Source organism: Helianthus annuus, chromosome 15 (genome assembly GCF_002127325.2).
Source record: "Helianthus annuus cultivar XRQ/B chromosome 15, HanXRQr2.0-SUNRISE, whole genome shotgun sequence".
NCBI classification, from domain to species: Eukaryota; Viridiplantae; Streptophyta; class Magnoliopsida; order Asterales; family Asteraceae; genus Helianthus; species Helianthus annuus.
Genome location: NC_035447.2, coordinates 128,783,326 through 128,800,180, shown reverse-complemented (window position 1 = coordinate 128,800,180; position 16,855 = coordinate 128,783,326). Strand labels below are relative to the sequence as shown.

The 16,855-nt window shown below is 41.6% G+C and overlaps 1 protein-coding gene across 10 annotated transcripts; it reads right to left on the bottom strand.

The window, feature by feature from the left end:
* Nucleotides 1–12,207: 12,207 nt before the first annotated feature.
* Nucleotides 12,208–15,464, bottom strand: LOC110938477. 10 transcript variants are annotated; one of them, XR_004881350.1, is made up of 8 exons: nucleotides 15,005–15,464; nucleotides 14,600–14,637; nucleotides 14,152–14,441; nucleotides 14,019–14,060; nucleotides 13,630–13,887; nucleotides 12,916–13,077; nucleotides 12,733–12,850; nucleotides 12,208–12,558 (listed from the first exon to the last, which is right to left on the bottom strand). XR_004881350.1 is itself a non-coding variant. In XM_035984035.1 (4 exons), exons 1-4 carry the CDS (start codon nucleotides 13,681–13,683, stop codon nucleotides 12,468–12,470), a joined length of 372 nt encoding a protein of 123 aa, XP_035839928.1. In that variant the 5' UTR covers nucleotides 13,684–14,010; the 3' UTR covers nucleotides 12,208–12,467. The 10 variants fall into 10 exon arrangements, 1 of the variants encoding a protein (XP_035839928.1); XR_004881349.1 differs by having other exon boundaries at nucleotides 12,733–12,844; XR_004881351.1 differs by having other exon boundaries at nucleotides 12,964–13,077.
* Between the last annotated feature and the right edge of the window lie 1,391 nt (nucleotides 15,465–16,855).

Sequence of the window (16,855 nt, the reverse complement as noted above, 5' to 3'; positions counted from 1 at the left end):
GAAGCAAGAGTTCAAATGGACCCCGGAAGCCGAAACAGCTTTTCAACAAATGAAAGCGTGTCTGATCGAACTCCCTACCCTGACTGCACCATTTGAGAAGGAGCCCCTCGTACTGTACTTGTCCTCCTCGGATAAGGCAGTAGGGTCAGTATTATTGGTCGACAGAAACGGGGTACAAACCCCGATCTACTATGTCAGCAGGGTACTCACAGACCCAGAAACAAGATATTCCACAATGGAAAAGCTGGTTCTTGCGCTACTACACGCCTCCCGAAGGCTGCGCCGATACTTCACAGGCCATGTGATAACTGTGCTTACAAATTTCCACATTGGCACTATACTACAGAAGCCTGAGACATCAGGCAGGTTGGCGAAATGGGCCATCGAACTGGGCGGCCATAACATCTTGTACAGGCCGCGCCCGGCCATTAAGGGGCAGGTCCTCGCCGACTTCATCACAGAAGTGCCGGCCGATAAAATCAAGGAGTGCGAGCTGATAGAGACTCCCGAGAAAGATACAACAGATGAAACTTGGATGCTTTACACCGACGGGGCATCAAATGAAGATGGCGCTGGAGCAGGATTGCGCCTGGTGAGCCCAGAGAATCACGAGTTTACTTACGCCATTAAGTTGGACTTCAAAAACACCAACAACGAGGCTGAGTACGAAGCATTTCTGGCAGGCTTACGTCTCGCCATCAAGATGGGAGCAAAAGACTTGCGCGCACATGTTGACTCACTCCTGATAGCCAGTCAAGTAAATGGCATATACGACGCGAAGGGAGAAGTCATGGCTTTATATCTGGAACAAGCGAAAGAATTGCTCCAACAATTCAAATCCCACAAAGTTATACATATCAATCGCTCAGAAAACAAGCCCGCAGATGCCCTGAGCAAACTCGCCTCGACTTCCTTTCAACATCTCGCCAAGGATGTAAGGATAGAGGTACTCAAGAACCCGTCAGTATTGCTACGACAGGTGAATGTGATCGAAACAGGGCAAACATCGTGGATGACCCCGATCATCCAATACTTGCAAGAAGGGCTGCTCCCCGAAAACAAAGCGGAAGCAAGGAAGATCCAAAACAAAGCCCTGCAATACGAAATGAACGGCGGTATCTTGTACCGAAAATCCTTCCTAGGGCCACTACTGCGCTGTGTGGACCCCCAGGATGCGAATTATCTGATAAGGGAAATCCACGAAGGGATTTGCGGCATCCACTCCGGACCACGGATGGTTGTCGCGAAGATCATGAGCGCCGGTTACTACTGGCCTGGTATGCATGTTGACGCAATGAAGGAGATCCGCAAATGTGACTCTTGCCAGAGGCACTCTCCAAAAACGCTGCGCCCTAAAAATGATCTTATCCCCGTATCCACCGCATGGCCCTTTCAGCAATGGGGAATTGACATGGTGGGACCCTTCCCGGATGCTCCCGGCGCCGTAAAGTTCATCATAGTAGCTGTCGACTACTTCACAAAGTGGGTAGAAGCCAAAGCCCTTGCATCCACCACAGCTATGATTGTGCGCAAATTCATATGGGAGCACATCATATGCAGATTTGGCCTCCCGCTCAAGATCGTGACTGACAATGGCACCAACTTTGCTTCGGACGATCTTAAGAAATGGATGAAGGAGATGAACATCGAACACACTTTCACATCCGTTGCGCACCCACAAGGCAACGGACAAGTGGAAAGTGTGAACAAATGCATCGTCGAAGGGATAAAGGCCAGATTAGGAACAAGGCAGCGCGGATGGGTTGATGAGCTCCCAAGCATTTTATGGGCTCATCGGACCATGCCAAAGACGAGTACCGGCGAGACCCCTTTCAGCCTAGTCTATGGCTCAGAAGCGGTCATTCCGGCGGAGATTGGCCTGCCCTCGCCACGCATGACAACGGTCAACGCAGTTGACAATGAAGCGGAAAGGCGCCTAGACTTGGACCTGTTAGAAGAAAGACGCAAAATCGCGAGAATCAGAGAGGCCAAATACAAAACCCAGTTGGAAAGGTACTACAACACAAGGGTTCGCATTTGTACCTTCAACCCAGGGGAATACGTCTTTCGCGACAATGAAGCATCAAATGCAGAACGTCCAGGGAAATTGGCACCTAAATGGGAAGGCCCATATCTGATTCATGAGGTCCTGGGCAAAGGGGCCTACAAATTGCGTACCCTAGATGGCCACATCTTACCAAGAACTTGGAATGCGCAACAATTGCGCAAATGTTACATGTAATCTATTTCGGCCTTGCGCCATCTTTCAATTCACTACGCCGGCTACAAGCCATTAGCAATTATGTATGAAGGCCTAAGCGCCCATTTCTGACTTGAATGAAAACATACGACATGTTTTTCTATTACATTTTTTCGTTACAAATGCATGCTAAACTTTGGATTAGCGCGAAAACGCTCCAGCAGTTCAGGGTTGTTCAAACCACCTCCAAGGTCCTCCGCGAACAAAGCGCGAGACCGGGTGGATACCTTAATACTTAAAAAACGCTTCCACTTATTCGAGCCAATTTAACATAAAGTTTTTATAGCAATGCAATAATTGCAACGGAAAAAACCAAAATGTTTCATTTCATTTAAAACTTGCGCAAATGCGCAGCATTGTACATAGAATGTCCGAAGAAATTACAAAGGCACAAATGCCTATCAACCACCTATTCAACAAACTATCCTATTCATCGCGTCGATCATCACCATCATCTCCGTCATCTTCACCATCATCATCGTTGCCATCATCATCACCATCGCCGCCATCATCACCAACTGGCTCTTCGTCGGACAACTCGACGGTAACTGGTGGATCGAGGACTGCCTTAAGACGCTGGCACCAGTCGTCTTTCTTCAACGATTCAACAACCAACTCCATGATAGGCAAGGAAAGGTTGTCATAGGAGTTTTCAGCACTTGCCAGTGCAGCATCAGCATGTTCCGTCACTGAGCAATGACTTATGTCAAATTCCTGCCCAAGCATCTGCTCAACGTGATCGGCACACTCCAGGTAGCCTCCCCGATGACCCACCGCACGCGCCGCATCTGTCAGAGCCGCTACGGCGCGGTCTAGCTCGCCCGCATTCAGGATGGAGTTGGCAACCTTCACAAAAAACAAAAAGCATTAAAGATAAAGCTCTCAACAAGAAAAAGCATAAGACAAAGGCACTTACCAGCACCACGCCGCGAGTGCGCATCCATTCAGCCTCCGAGACAAGTGTATCAACGATGCCTTGGGCCTCGGAGTAGTTTGTCTGGGCCACATTAAGCGCAGCAGTGCTGACAGCACGCGCCTCCTCAGCATCAGCAGCCTTGACCCTCTCAGCCTCAAGGTCAATCTCCAAAGACTCGCATCTGTCGATTTGCTCATTCAAGCGACGTTTGAGTTCCGCAATCTCAACGTCCTTGGCTTGGAGATCGTTGTCCTTGTTGGACAATTGCACCTTGGCTTCAGTCAGCTCAACCTGAAAATTGGCAAATGCCTTGAGAATTGACTTAAGAAATTTCATAAACAACAAAGGGAAGAGCGAAAGTCAATAGAACTAACCTCCATCTGCTGCTTGGCAGCTTTTTCACCCTGCGCTTCCTCCACCTTTGAGGACAAGTCCGCAACTTTAGCCTCAAGATCAACGATCTTCTGTCGTAGCGCATAAGCACGATCGTTGTCTTGGGCGCATATACGCTTAAACTCGGCCTTCTCCTTGGCCAGTTGCTCCTCAACATTGTGGAGTTTTTTCTGCAGCCCCTCGCGGCCCCACTCTTCATCCTTCTTGTCAGCCTCAAACTTGGCTCTCTCCTCACCAAACGCGGCTTTAGATTTTTCGAATTCAGCAATACGTTTCAGCATACGCTCGCGATAAGACTCCCAGTCGGCGCGCTCCCTAACCATCGTTCGCCATTCGCGAACTATTTGATGGTTGGCAGCACGAGCGTTGGCCTCGCCAAGGATATAAGTACGATACAACATTTCGTGAGGTTTCGCCCTTTGCCGATGGACTTCAGCAGGTGTAAAGGAGTTCAGGAACCACTCGCGCGCAGGGCTGAACTCAATGAAAGTATCTTTCTGTTTTAAACTCCAGGGGGCTTGATGAGGAGCGTCCCCACGTTCTTCCTCAGTGTAAGTCTTGTAGTAAATATCCCCAACGGTGTCCTTCGCACCTATCACATTGGGGTTATAACCCCCAGCTCCACCAGAGCTCGCGCCGCTTGAAGAGAAGCGGCTGGAACCCTTGGAAGTAATAACAGGACCGGTGTTGGTTGGTTTGGTGACCTCAGGACCTGGAGATTTAAGAGGCTGATCCATAGCCTTTTTCGCCGTTAGCTCCTTCTCCAAGGCCTGCTTCCTCGCCACTTCAGCCAACCTCTCCTGCTCCGCCCTCTGCTTCCTCTCCTCCTCCTCTTTTCTCTTTCTCTCCTCCTCTATCTTCTTCCTCTCTTCTTCTTTTTTTGTCTTCTCTTCCGCAACTCTCTTCTTCTCCTCCTCTCTCTTCCGATCCTCCTCCACCTTTCGCTGCGCCTCAGCAGCCTTCGCGGCATCCTGAGCAGCAGTGCCAGTGGACTTGACGGTAATCTTGGGCCTTTTTGCCGCAGCCTCACTGAACGTGACACCCTTCTCAGGGGTCTTCTTCTTGATTTCTGAAAAATAAAGCAAGTGCATTTGAGTAAAGAGAAAAGTATTAAGAAGAGAAGCGAAGAACTTACCAGGAGAAAATTTGTATAACGAGCGCAGCTTGCTCGTTTTCCCAACCACGGGAATCACAGCAGATGTAGGGGCGGAAGCCACACCAGTCGTGGCTTCGCTCCTACCCCTCTTCCGCCCAATAAGATGGACACCAGCATCTTCCTCTTCTACTTCTTCATCTTCTGGGAAAGACGGAGTCGCGCCAGCTTCAGGGTTACGAGAACCCGCGCTCCCCGAGCTTTTCGACCCACCAGCACCAGTTTTCCCCTTAGCTGCATGTGATAAACCTTCATATGAGTCACTGATTATCACATAGTCGTCTAAGTCACGTTGACGAAGGCGAAGAGTACCTTTGACAGCAGCAGATGTTGCGCGACTAGGGCCAGTGCCCTTACTGGTCACCTCAGGCTCCACCTTCTTCTTCTTCTTCACCGGTTTTTTCTTCTTCTCCTCGGGGTCAATCCCCAGGTCGCGCAACACACCTGCAAAGATTTCAGACCAAGAGCTTAGCTCGCCGTTGGAAGAACCTACAGACTCCTCGCTGGAAAGATAGAAAGTTTCTTTCCCAGCGAGAGTCACAGAGCGCAATGGACGAGGTTTAGGGTATTGCACCTTCAATAGCGGTCGGTGGTGAAGCGAAAGCATCAGCAGCAGGAAACATGAAGTTTCCTTTAATCTGGTCATACCAGCTTTCCTCGTCATCGCGCAATGGGCGACCGCCCATGGAGCCACCAAATGTCGAGAAGGCAGCTTGGTAGAGTTGCGCTTCTAAACATGCACTTAAGAAAGTTAGTAGCAATTAAAGCAGATCAACTGAAAACAACAAAGAAGACACTAACCTTGATCGCCGATCTTCAAAACCGGAACCTCCCTGCTGCTAGGTAACCATTGGTCACTCATCTTAGCAGCAACTAACACATTTTCCCCAAACACCCGATTTGGGGTTGGGGTTAGCTGCTGGTACCACCGAGCAGTTTTTGGGATGGGAAGATCTTCCTTCGGTATGGCCTCAGTCCAGTCCCTAAAGGGCATGGCAATCGGCAAGACTTCTTCCCTGATGAAGAAGAACTTGGGTTTCCAGTCGTGGAAACTCTTAGGAGGATTCAACAAGATCTTCTTTGCCGCACCCCGGCTTGCAAACGAGAAGAACCCCATCGTTCTCTGCAACTGGTAGAAAACACGAAATTTATCTACAGATGGCTCAATGCCATGAGAATGGCACAAAAACTCGAAGTGCCTCAACCTCACCATCCCGGGTGGGCTCATCTGCGATATATGGAAGTTGTAGTGGTGAAGGATACTGCCCATAAAGTTGGTCGCCGGCAGTCGGAAATTACCCTGAAGAAAGAAGTCTTCATACAGGGTAATATAACCGGGTGGTGCATCAGCCGCGGTCTGGCCCTGAGCCGGATACCGGGCATCCCACTCCGGTGGGAATCTGAAACTACGAACAATCTGTTCGAAGAGACCCAAATCCCATTTAAGGACAGGAATTGGTCCTTCCTCACTAACAGGAGCCTCTGGGTGTTCTTCACTCATCTTTGTAGAAAGATCTGGAAAAAAGCTTGAAGCAAAGTTTGAAGATTTGAAGAAATCTTGAAGAAACGAAGAACACTTTGAAGATTCAAAGAGTTTTTGAGAGAAAAGTGGAGAAGAAACGAAGAGAAGTGAGAATCTCTCACCTTCTCTTCGGATATATATACCCATCGCATTTAATGCGATGGGTAACCGTGTCGCGTTCGCCGCTAGGCTAACCAACAGGAGGTTGCCACGTCAAGCGGAAAACCAGGGGTGACGGTTACCACGCGCGCGTGGGCCTCACTCTCCTGACATGAAGTGCAATCGCCGCAGGCGGCATGATGACACCCGTGCCAGGGGTCAACTCAAACGTCGCCCTCAGCGACTTATCTCACCAACCTGTCAGAAGTTCAAATTTCGAAGTTTCCCGCCATAAAACGTGCAAGTAACTTCATGCAGAAGTCACATGAGCCGCGCCAGATATACGTAAACTACTATGACCTCGCGCGCCTAACAGGCCAAACAATAAATCACTTAACACCTGCCTAGTACATGCGCATTTAAAACGACAGTTTTCAACGCGCGCCATACAAGTCAGGATCAAAAGAACCATTTCCCCTTCTCTTATTTTTTATTAAGTCCAGAGCTCCAACCACTTGCGTTGCGCATGGTGCAGCACTGGACTGGGGGGACTTGAAGGGGTATGGTCCCAAAAAGTCGCGCAAACCTCAGATCAGGTTGCGCGTGAGACCATACTCCTTAACACAACAACTTGTTAACAACAACCTCGCGCGACCTACATCGCACTACGATTTGTCCCGCGTGAGGGAATGCACACAACAAACCCAGATATCAGCACTTAGCATAAAACAATGGAAGAAATGAGCCACTCGGTAGGGAAGCGCGCGGCTACCTACAGTGGTACATAAGGTACAAGTGGCAGTAAAAGGAGCCAATGAGCGTCTAGCAGGCTCTGGTCAATCGTGCGCCACGATCGCCTGACGAGAAGTACACAAGGACGCCTACATGGCACCAATCAGAGGACGGAGACAACTGTCCCACGATCTCCACTCGTCTGCTGATGACAGAAGGACAACAAGGCCGACAACAATGACACGTGGCTCCAATCAAGGTGCGCCAGCACCAACGAGCATCTAGAAGCCACTAAGCGGTCGACGCCAGTGAGACAAAGAGCATATCCGTTTTGTTGTCCGCTTCTGGCCCAAGGCCCATCAGCCCATAACCCCTCACACCTCTCCGGCTATAAATAGAGACCTTCATTCCTCAGGTTAAACATTCTATTTCCTTGGCTCTCACTCTTTACACTTAATTACTCTCAAAGCAGTCGCTTATTCTCACGCCGGAGCCTGGTTAAGAGGGAAACCCCCACATTCCCCTCTTAACGAGTAACGGTGTTCTGTTTTGCAGGTTAGATTACCAAGTCGGAGCTCAAATATCCTTAAGAAGATTAACCCTCATGAAAGGAACATAAACCAATCTAATTAACTCCCTAATTAGATCACCGTTTCTTCACGGTTGCTTTTGTTTTTGGGAAAATTACCAAAATAGCCAAGAAAAATGTTGACTTACCAAAATAGCCATTTCATGAGTCTTTGGAGAGGGGCATCACCCTTCTTATGCCCCTTAATTCTTTTATATGGATGCGTGCATGGATGAAGCAACAAGTACAAAAATGGAATGCATGGGATGAGTCACAGAGGCATAGGATGAGTCAGGGATGCATGGGATGAGTCAGGGACGCATGGGATGAGTCAGGGACGCATGGGATAATGGGATGAGTCACGGACGCATGGGATGCCTCAAACAGACGCATGGGATGATGGGATGAGTCACGGACGCATGGGATGCCTCAAACAGACGCATGGGATGATGGGATGAGTCAGGGACGCATGGGAAGAGTCAGGGACGCATGGGATGAGTCAGGGACGCATGGGATGAGTCACGGACGCATGGGATGAGTCACGGACGCATGGGATGAGTCACGGGCGCATTGGACGCATGATGTCACTAAGACACGTGTCACTTCTACATTGGTGGACGCATGAATGACCCTGCAGACGCATAAGCTCTCTCGTAATCAGTGATGCCCCTCTCCAAAGACTCATGAGATGGCTATTTTGGTAAGTCAACATTTTTCTTGGCTATTTTTGTAATTTTCCCTTTGTTTTTTAATCATTAGTTTTACATGGTTGGTTCCAAGTCGTGTATTAATTAGGCTGAATTGTTAAATCGACAACACCAAATCACCAACCAAACCATTTGGATATTATTAAACTGAGTTAACTGGTGGACTCGTTTCGATTTAAAACGTTCACTCGATTTTAACGAATTTATAAATAAAAATGCGTTCTAGTTTATAACCCTTATCCTATTCCAAAATGTGGTCCTCATTCATTCATGTTTTTTTTAAAGTTTGAGTAAATTACGATTTTGGCCCCTTTGGTTATATCAATTTTACCCTTTTAGCCTAAAAAATAATTTTTTAACATCTGAAACCCCAACGTCTTTTTTTCTAACCCTTTTGGCCCCTAACATTTGATGGATGTGGTTAGTGTCAGGGGCTAAAAGGGTTAGAAAAAAAGACGTTAGTGGCTCAGATGTTAAAACATTCTTTTTTGAGTTAAATGGGTAAAAGTGATATAACCACATGGCCCAAAATCGTAATTTACTCTAAAAGTTTTTATTTTAACTTCAGTTTTATTCTAGAGTTAAATGTCATTTTAATCCATGTGGTTTGGACCATTTTGTCTATTTAGTCCAAAGATTTCATTTTTTCGCATGCGGGTCCAAAAAGGTTTCATCGTTGCCATTTTAGTCGACTACGTTAACTTCATCAATTATTTCTGTTAACGAGAAAGGCAATTTGGTCATTTTATATGACCGAAATGCCCTTCTAGTTAATAGAATTACATATAAAATGACCGAATTGCCCTTCTAGTTAACAGAAAAAATTGATGAAGTTAACCCAGTGGACTAAAATGGTCTTTTTGAACCTGCAGACGAAAAATGAAAATTTTAGACTAAACTGTCAAAATAACCCAAACCATAAATGACATTTAACTCTTTATTCTATTTTGGTTCAAGAATTAAAATGTTACATGATTGCATGACAAAATATCCGGAAAAAAATAGAATAACATTATGAGAAAGTATGCAAGTGGCTTTACAGGTCCACACCTGGGACAGGGAAGACAAAATTTGGACCACAAGACATTTATTCTAACATGATTTCATTAATTGGGTCCAAATTACTACCCAGTAAACCAACAATATATCTATACAATTGTATTATTCAATCCTTGATATGTAAGTTGGTTAAGGTTTATGTAAAAATATATAGAAAAACAACATTAGTAATTCTATAATTTTTAACATAATTACGGAGATGTCGTTAGCCAAAACTTCAAGCTCACTTATAAATTAAATCATATTCAAACCATTGGTTTATAAATTTTGATTTATATTTTATTATTCGGTTTTTGTGATCGTATATGACATATTTTTTAAAGATCGTTTTTTTTTTTTCTAATTCCGTGTCGTCTTAAACCCAAAGGGTTTCTCATTGTCAACGGGCCAGTAAATTCATATATGACTTACGTATATATGGATCATATAGATCAATGGTTTTAGGTAGTCATTTGACAGACAAGTGAAACCGTGAAAGTGATATTGGGCCAGGCCCAAGTAAAACAGAGACGTTATAGTTGTTCTTGTATTTAGTGGTGCACAAATCGGGTTCTCTGAATACCCGGTTTCGGGTATGGAATCGGGTTTGGGTACGATAGGTTCTACAAAATCGGGTATTGACAATATCCAGGTCGGGTCCGGGTCTGGGTTTTATATAAAAAAATGTATGCCCTATATACCCGGGTTTGGGTAGGGTTCGGGTCGGGTTTTTTAATACCCGGGTATTATAATACCCTATTTTCGGGTTCGGGTATGGATCGGGTTTGGTTTGGGTATGCGTCGGGTATTCATTTTGTTTGGATAAATCATAGAAATATAAAATACAAAACCTTTTTATTTCATAAAACATAGAAATACACAACACCTAAATAATCATTGAACCGGATCGAATAAGATGATGAACATAGATAGCTTGGAATAACTTGATCGTCTTCGTTTGTTGTTCGTCATCAAAGACCCCTTTTATAGGGTATAGAGATACAGTGTAAACCAAACAAATGATCATAATACACTTTCTAACGGCTATATAGCCGTTACCAAGGTACAAAACTCGAAAAAACACAAAAAAAACGAAAAAACCTCAACAAGTTATTGGGAAAACCGGACAGGGTATTGAAAAAATCCGGTTCCGGGTTCAGGTTGAAACCGGGTACTCATAAAACCCGGGTTGAAAACGGGTATAAAAAACCCGGTTTCGGGTTCGGGTTTTATAACAGAAATGCATACCCAACCCCTACCCTATGGGTAGGGTCGGGTTCGGGTTCGGGTATAAAAAACCCGGGTTTTATAATACCCGGTTCCGGGTTTTATTTTCGGGTCCGGATCCAGGTTTTTTATCCACCACTACTTGTATTTATTCTTACGTTTTTAATACTTGTTTAGTCTTTATATTCTTCTTTTTCTTAACATGTATATTTTCAGGTTTAATCAATTAGTATATTCTTCTTATTCTTATTTTTTTTTAACGGCAAGGAACGACGTGCCAACTACTGTGACACCGGACGCTGTGACCAAGGTCGACTACTCAACCGCCGCCAACCCCTTAGCTCACCCAGATGCGCGGAAACCCGACCTCCACCCGTCCGAAGGCACGACAGTGGAATAATCGGTAAAACCTCGTCTCCCATCCAAAGCGAACCGGTGCCACCCGTATTCGCCCTTCACCTGGATGCCGCAGAAAATAATGAGGAGAGCGGGAGTCGAACATGGGTCACAAGGAACACTAAATTTTTCCCCAACTACTCCACCACTACCTCATTGGCCTTCTTATTCTTATTTTAACATGTATATTTTCAGGTTTAATCAATTAGACTTTCTGACACGGATAAAGTCCGATGAGTTGGAAAATGGTATGTTTTAGAAACATCCAAAAGCAACGATGAATCGAGTTTTTTTCCTAAACTAGAGTTGTTGGAAAAACAATTTACCATTTTAGTGTTTATTGAAAACTATTTATCAAATTAATGTTTTTATTAAATTTGTGTTCTCCTTTTCATTCCATCAATAGAGTAAACTTTAAATTATTTTTTCTATTCAATCAATCCATGGTCCGCATTTTATTTTTTTATTATACCCTTTCTTCCAATCAACCCAATATCCTTTTTTTCAATCAACCTATTAATGTTTTGTTTATTTTCTACTTAGTTTTCTCTTTTAGTCAACATAAAAAACTTATTGAAAACTATTTATCAAAAATGGGTGTGGTGACCAAAGCTTTAACCTTGATTAGCATGATGGTATGTCTCATTTCAGTTGCTCATGCCCTTTTATTGCCAAGCATTCGTATCCACCCTTCTTACGTTCGTAAGTAATTTCTTGATTGTATTTTTTTTTTTTGTATTAGTAGATAGAAGAGTAGCCAACTCACCAATTTGATTGACTTTGTTTGATAGAAAATTTGTTTTAGAGTTAATTGCTAAAATCGTCCCTGAGGTTTGGGCACATTTGCCATTTTCGTCCAAAATGACACTTTTGTACCATTTTGCCCCCCACGTTTGTAACTTTTTGCCATTTTCATCCAAACCACTAACTTAGTTTATTTTTTCTATTAAGTTAAAGGATATTTGGATGAAAATGGCAAATATAAACCACGGTGACGAAAATGGCAAATGTGCTCAAACTCTTTTTAATTTCTTTTATTTAGTTAATTTTGTCACATATATAATAAAAAAGAATATATACATGCAATTTTTATACGAAAAAAATAATAGTTTTGTCACATATTTTTTTTATAAATTTTCATCCATCCACTAACTAAGTTAATTTTTTTTTTCTATTAAGGCGAAAGATGTTTTAAATTTTATAAATTAATTTTTTTCTATTAATTTTATAAATTAATACAAGATCTTTTATTTATTAAATTTCAAAAGAAACCTAAATACAATTATGAATATTTTTGTATTGTAAATTAGGTATAACTAGTGGGGAGGCCCGCGCTTTGAACCGGGTGTCCCAACTAACCCTAGGTTACAATAAGCGTAAATTGATTTCATACATGCTCCAACCTTGTTTGGGGAAAGAGTGGAAGGTCAGTGAAATCAGGTTCCGGAGGCTAGTGTCACACTCGTATGAAATCTTGTACTGCCACTACAACCATTGGTATCTTCATAACAACCTGGCCGAAGAACCAAGTAAAACGGGAACCATAACTGCGAGAGTACCCAAAAGTTTAAGAGGTTACTGATCAAAACACAAATACCAACCAACAAGACATACAAAGTAAATAAAAAAATTAACAAACATCAATCCTTATATAATGAAGTAATTTTGAAAGGGCATTCAAACTTCTGATTGATACATGTGTCATTAAAACTGGCTGATACCTGGCCAACATCAGTGTCAAATCGTGCTTGAACTTCATCAAGTAAAGTAGGCCACAATTCAATTCCATCTTTTGCCATGAGAACACCAGAGCAATAATTGGATCCAACACATCTGCAACTTTAGTAAAATCAAAATAAACCCTTCATTGGTCTCCATGTAACTGGACAATGTAAAAACTTTACCAGAAAGCGAAAACTTTGAACAAATAAACCCTTCAGGAGAGAAGCAACCTTACAAACAATGTATTGAGATCCTTGAATCTTCTGACCTTCGAAGGTTAACATGGAGGAATCTTGATATAGATTGGCAAGCTGATCCATTAAACATGATGTATGCTGTACAAACTGAATAGAAAATACAATATACCAATTAGACTATAATATTTTTATTAAAAAAATAAACAAACAAAAAACCTTAAATCAAGCTGATTATATGAATTCAAAAGCCTTGGTTTATTAATAGAAAAAACTATTCTAATATAGATAAACAAACTGGTAGAAAAAAATCTAAGAGGACTAAGTGTTCATCAAGGAAGATATTGCGAGCTGCTATGATGTGTGAACAGGCACACAGAAACCATACAACAACTGCAAATCAATAATTTGGAACAGCCTCCACCATAAGAAATAAAGCCTATACAGAGCAAATGTAAGCATATAGTATTTTTATCATGTATTTTCTAGTGAAGATTAAATATATATTTTTTACGTCTGACTCGTGTGACCCCATCCAACCCAACTGGACAAAAAATTCTAAAATATTTGATGATAGACAACCCAACACCGAAAAATTATGTAAACATCTGACATCTTTGCAAAAAACCCGGGTTGTCACTGATTACCTAATCAAATAACCGAACCGATTGAGAATGTGCAAAAGAGGAAGTGGGTTTATACCTTGCGACCAAATGAACAAAAGCGAGAAGCATCAACAAGGTTCTGACCATACATCTCGTAGTGGTTGGTGACTCCTTTACCGTGGCTAGGCTGTGGTTGTCTGTTCAAGAGCACGGTTTTCGCTAACAAGCGTGGGCACTGTAGTTTTTAGCACCTTCCTCGCCACCACCTTAGTAATAACTTATTCACAAACAACTGACTTTCCACGCCCTTCAATCCAATTCACAACCGATATTTTTTATCTGAGCAAAAACATTCCTATGCAATCAAGAAACAGATGCCATGGCAAGATTTGTCACCAAATTCATTAATACAGAATCCGGTCTTCTAAGCGAATTATACCAATTCCAATTTATGAAAATAGAGATTAAAAGGATTTGGGGGCTCACCAGATATACCAATGACAACCGTATCATCTTAAAGAAATCAACCTGCAAGTTTCATACAAACAAGAATCAACACAGAAAGTGTTATTTATAGATTGGACATAGAAAATTAAACTAAACCCTAATGTTATTATACCAGCGTTGTGAGACATCGTAGATCTGGCCTACGATGGCCATAAGAGAAGGCTTTTGAGAATAGTTGCCGTCATAAGCCTTCAAGACCTCCTCCGAAATCTCACCGAGTTGGACCGATGGTAGAAGAGGTTGCGCTTCTTCTTCTTAAGGGTTCTGAAATTTCCGGCATTTAAAACAAACCCAAAAAACTAATCCAACTAAAGCTATAAGCTGAACAAATCTGTTCCCACACACAATATTAATTGTATAAACTGTTCTCAGCCACCTTAACTCTACGCTGACCGGAATAACCTGCATCCATGAAAAAATAACTTCAAAATTTCAAATATTCTTCTTCAATTAACTTTTTTATGTCACACCAACATTTAGAGATAGCAATTTCAGCCCATTAATATGATGAAAATGACACCTATAAATTCTGCGAATCTAAAACATAAATAAAAACTTACATCTGGTGGGGTTTTCTGGTTCCTTTTAAGTATTTCACCTGAATCACCAACAACAATAGTATATTATTAGCACATTAATCCAGAAAACTTGATCAAACTGTGTTGGTATGTTTTTGGTGAATACTAACCAAGCACCCTAATAAAAAACCAGGTATGATAACTTAAACTAAAAGTTGTATCACTACACACACATCACATAAAACAACAAATCATAATAAAAATGCGATTTCAAAACAAAAATGGTGTCATTATCACAAATAGAAACCAAAAACCATCGGCACAAATTAATATCTTTTTTGTAATCCAATAAATTTCAACCTTGTTGCTAATACTGCCTTGATCGAAACAATAAAGCTTTGAGATCTAATGTGAACAAAGAGAAGAAACAAAGACAACTGATCATACCTGTGTTGTATTGAAGCGTTTTTTTTTCTGGAACCAATCGGTGATTTGATAGAAGGGATGATGTTAGGGTTTTCGATTAGAGATAGATGAATTGATGGAAACAAAAATGAGAAGCCCTGTGCAAGTTAGTAAAGAGAAGAGGAAAACCGACCCTACCAAATTGCCAGAAACAGTAGCAACAACCACCTTCACGCCTGTGATGGTATGAGGCAAAGAGAAAGGAGGTGAAAAAAAGAATTCGTAACCCTAGATCTGGCAAGGTGCATCTTAAAAAACCGTAAAATCGAATTCAAACTGCAAATCCCTGCGTTTTTCAAGATCGGCATAACCAGAGGAGATCTGTGATTGGAATAACCAGAGGAGATCGGCATGACTTGTGGTGAAGGTAGGATTTGTGTCTTATGGTTTTCTTTCATAATGACTGATGAGGAGTGGTGAAGGTAGGATTTGTGTCATGGTTTTCTTTCATAATGGCCGATACGGAAGCATTCAATATGTAGGCTGAAATCCCCTTATTACCCCTATAGTGTCTTAAAATTTTGGGTGAAACCCTTCTAAAATGGCTTATACATCCTTGTACATGGTGCTTTATAACTTGTAAACATGGTAAAATTACAATATTGTACATCACTTCTCCTTTTTATAGTATTATAGATATTCTTTTTAACGAGCAACGATACCATACTTCTTTGGTATTGGTACCAAACTGCACCATATCGGTACCAGTTCTCATTTTACATGTTATGGTTACCAATACTATAGAATGAAACATCAGACGCAGTCAACGTTTTTTTAGACACGGTCAAAAAAAAAAAAACCGTCATCAAAAAGTGAGAAAAATATTGTTCAAAATTTGTTTAACAAGAAAATAGCTCGTCGTGAAAAGTGTTTATCACAAAATATTAGATGGCATTATACTTACTATTTGGTGGGTAATTTTAAGGTTTGGTAACCGGTACGTTGTTTGATGGGGGCACTGGCTTTTGTTTTTCGTTAGGAGCGAATTTAAAAGAGTAGAAGATTAATTACAAACTTGGTACATATGATAATATTTGTTTATTTGACATTTTTCTATAAGGTCACAAGCATTTTAGTTTTATAAAAATTAGAGGTTTAAGTAGATTTATTTTTATAAAATTGATCTATATAAACAATTGGAAATTAATTTCTGTATTAATTTATAAAATTTAAAACACCCTTCGCTTTAATAGAAAAAAATTAACTTAGTTAGTGGTTGAATGAAAATTTATAAAAAAATATGTGACAAAACTATTATTTTTTTCATATAAAAATTGCATGTATATTCTTTTTTATTATATATGTGACAAAAATAACTAAATAAAAGAAATTAAAAAGAGTTTGAGCACATTTGCCATTTTCGTCCATGTGGTTTATAGTTGCCATTTTCATCCAAATATCCTTCAACTTAATAGAAAAAATAAACTAAGTTAGTTGTTTGGATGAAAATGGCAAAAAGTTACAAACATGGGGGGCAAAATGGTAAAAAAGTGTCATTTTGGACGAAAATGGCAAATGTGCTAAAACCTCACGGGCGATTTTAGCAATTAACTCTTTGTTTTATTCTCTTCTATCTTCTTCTCATCTACTACTTCTAATAAAGCAAAACAAGCTTAAGCCACATGGCATTAGCCTAAGCCATTACTTGCCACGTGGCGTTTGCTTAGACCACTTTTTTTTGTTTTTTCCGCCAAAACCATCCTCCTTAGCTTCTTTAATACGCTTCACTTCACTCCAAAACCCTAATACCCATCTCCTGCATCCGGTTCTTCCTTCTTCATCGATTTATCTTCGAAAAACATAGGTATGTTATTTTTCTTTTCCCTCTTTGAT

Bases quoted from the DNA above. Each gene is read 5' to 3' on its own strand.
- LOC110938477 (XM_035984035.1), bottom strand. From the start codon at position 13,683: ATGTATGGTCAGAACCTTGTTGATGCTTCTCGCTTTTGTTCATTTGGT. The intron at 13,078-13,629 runs GTATAAACCCAC...TTTTCTATTCAG, and splicing joins TTTGTTCATTTGGTCGCAAG to TTTGTACAGCATACATCATG. The intron at 12,851-12,968 runs GTAAGGTTGCTT...ATTTTACTAAAG, and splicing joins AGGATCTCAATACATTGTTT to TTGCAGATGTGTTGGATCCA.